This window comes from Gavialis gangeticus, unplaced genomic scaffold (assembly GCF_001723915.1).
Source record: "Gavialis gangeticus isolate Ggan-Ray unplaced genomic scaffold, GavGan_comp1, whole genome shotgun sequence".
In the NCBI taxonomy this organism is placed as follows: domain Eukaryota; kingdom Metazoa; phylum Chordata; order Crocodylia; family Gavialidae; genus Gavialis; species Gavialis gangeticus.
This window is the reverse complement of record NW_017729011.1, coordinates 6,599,516-6,601,478: the sequence shown is the minus strand read 5'-3', so window position 1 is coordinate 6,601,478 and position 1,963 is coordinate 6,599,516. Positions and strand designations below refer to the sequence as shown.

Genomic DNA, 1,963 nt, shown 5'->3' with positions numbered 1-1,963 from the left:
GCCTGGCAGCAGCTGGTGAGTGGGGGCTCTTTTTTAAACAACTGGGAGCTGGGGTGGGCAAGGCAGCCATGGGGGGAGGGGGCCTTGGAGAGTGGGCAGGGGTCGGGGGGAGCAGGCAGGGGATGGGGCCTGGCAGGGATCCCCTCATAATCCCCTCTCCCCTGTGAGCAGAGACTACCTGAATGGCTGAAGCTCTTCAAATCTTTTCTGAATCAATTTGGAGAGCTTAGAATCAATTTGGACCTTTTAATTGTTCCCCTGATTTGATTCGAATTTGGAGATTCGGCCACTGAATCGGGCCATATCTCCTCCGAATCAAATCAGCACCCGAAGCATCACACAGCCCTAGAACATGCCTCTGTTTGTCACTATTTCACTATTTGTCATGAAAGAAGTAAGCAAAAGACAGTAATTATCCACAGATCTGTCAGGGTTCAGAGTGAATAAAGCAACATGCACCTCCGCATTTACTCCACCCTCAGAGAAGCCCTCCACGGCAATTCTGCACAGGGATTTTAGACATAGCTACACATAACCCAGACACCATAAAACTACTTTCAGGATATTCCTGTATCAACTCCAGTTACTGGGAAGCAAAAAGAGCAGCCCCTTGTGACCAATGCAGTGCTTTATTTGTTTCTAAGGTTGATCAGGAGGCAGTGGCGGGGGTTGGGACAATCCAAATGTTCTAAAACCCTTTGTCTAAATCTTCTCTTGTCCTGACCTTCCTATGAGTTTCACATTGGCTTAATTTTCATTTCTGTAGTTTTCATGGAATATTTATACCCTTTCCATCTCATCCAGTTCACTCCGTCTGCATAACTTTCATGTACTCCCCTCTTGTAAAGTCCGTTCAGATTGGACTCGTGGCAATAAAAGTACCACCAGGCTCCTTTGTAGAGTCGTGCACAGTTGAAAGTAGAGTTATTCTGTTCGTCTTTAGTGGAGAACGGCATGCCATTGTGATAAATCAATGAATCCCCTGTGCAAATTGAATGATGTCATTGTTAACAGCTTGCAGCAAGGTAGTTCTACAGCAGGCATCTTAGCCAGCTCTGTCATTTGAGAACATTGGTGTTCATCTCCCCATTTCAAGGGTACTCAGAATCCCTTAAGTCTGCAATGGGAATCAGAAGCTCATTATAACCATTTCCCTCTTGGCTCCTAATGTGTCACATGCCAGGTTACATTCCCAGCAGCAATCTGGAGGGAGTCAGATATTGCAAAGGGCATTTGTGATTCAGCCTTTGCACTGAGACTCAAAAGAACTGTGGCCAATCATTTTAAGAAAGGACATCTAGATACTCAGTCTTTGGGAACTGAAGGAAAAGAAAAAGCTCAACCTTTCTTTGGGAAAGTGCCAAAACATCTAATGCTTCAGTCTGCACGGCTGCCAACACATCTCCCCCAACCCTACAATAACTACACCCCACAACAAAACCATCACTATTTCTGGATCTCATACTTGCACCTCCAGAAATGTTGTATATCTCACCCAGTGCACCAAATACCCTGATGGAAAATATGTACAAGAAATCAAACAACAACTGCACAAAAATGAACGCACACTGAAAATCTATCAAAAACAAGAATACCCAACTACCTGTGGGTGCACACTTCTCACGAGATAATCACTCCGTCTCCTATCTCTCAGCTCTAATCCTCAAAGGGAACTTACAAAACACTTTCATAGACGAGCCTATGAACTTTACTTCATAAATCTACTGGATACAAAAAATATGGACTCAGTATATACATTGGATTTATGACACATTACAACCTGCCTGACATCTGATTCACCAGGTACCTGGCAGACATGACCACTTAGACTTTTGTTCTCCCCCCCAACTTTCTCCCCTCTCCTGCTTTTCTGCCCTTTGTCTTCCTAATTTACAGCTATTTCCTTTTTTCACAGACAGCCTCTTTTGTACCTTGAATTACAACTACTATAGAGTCACCCTTA

General features: G+C 44.2%; 1 protein-coding gene across 1 annotated transcript in view; it reads right to left on the bottom strand.

Moving 5' to 3' along the window:
* Window positions 1-610: 610 nt before the first annotated feature.
* Window positions 611-1,963, bottom strand: part of LOC109292855 (ficolin-2-like) — a 20,697-nt gene continuing 19,344 nt past the window's right edge. Inside the window, exon 10 of the mRNA XM_019510464.1 lies at window positions 611-982. Within this exon, the coding sequence (XP_019366009.1) occupies window positions 738-982 (245 nt within the window). The 3' untranslated portion in view covers window positions 611-737. The remainder of the gene's footprint in view (window positions 983-1,963) is intronic.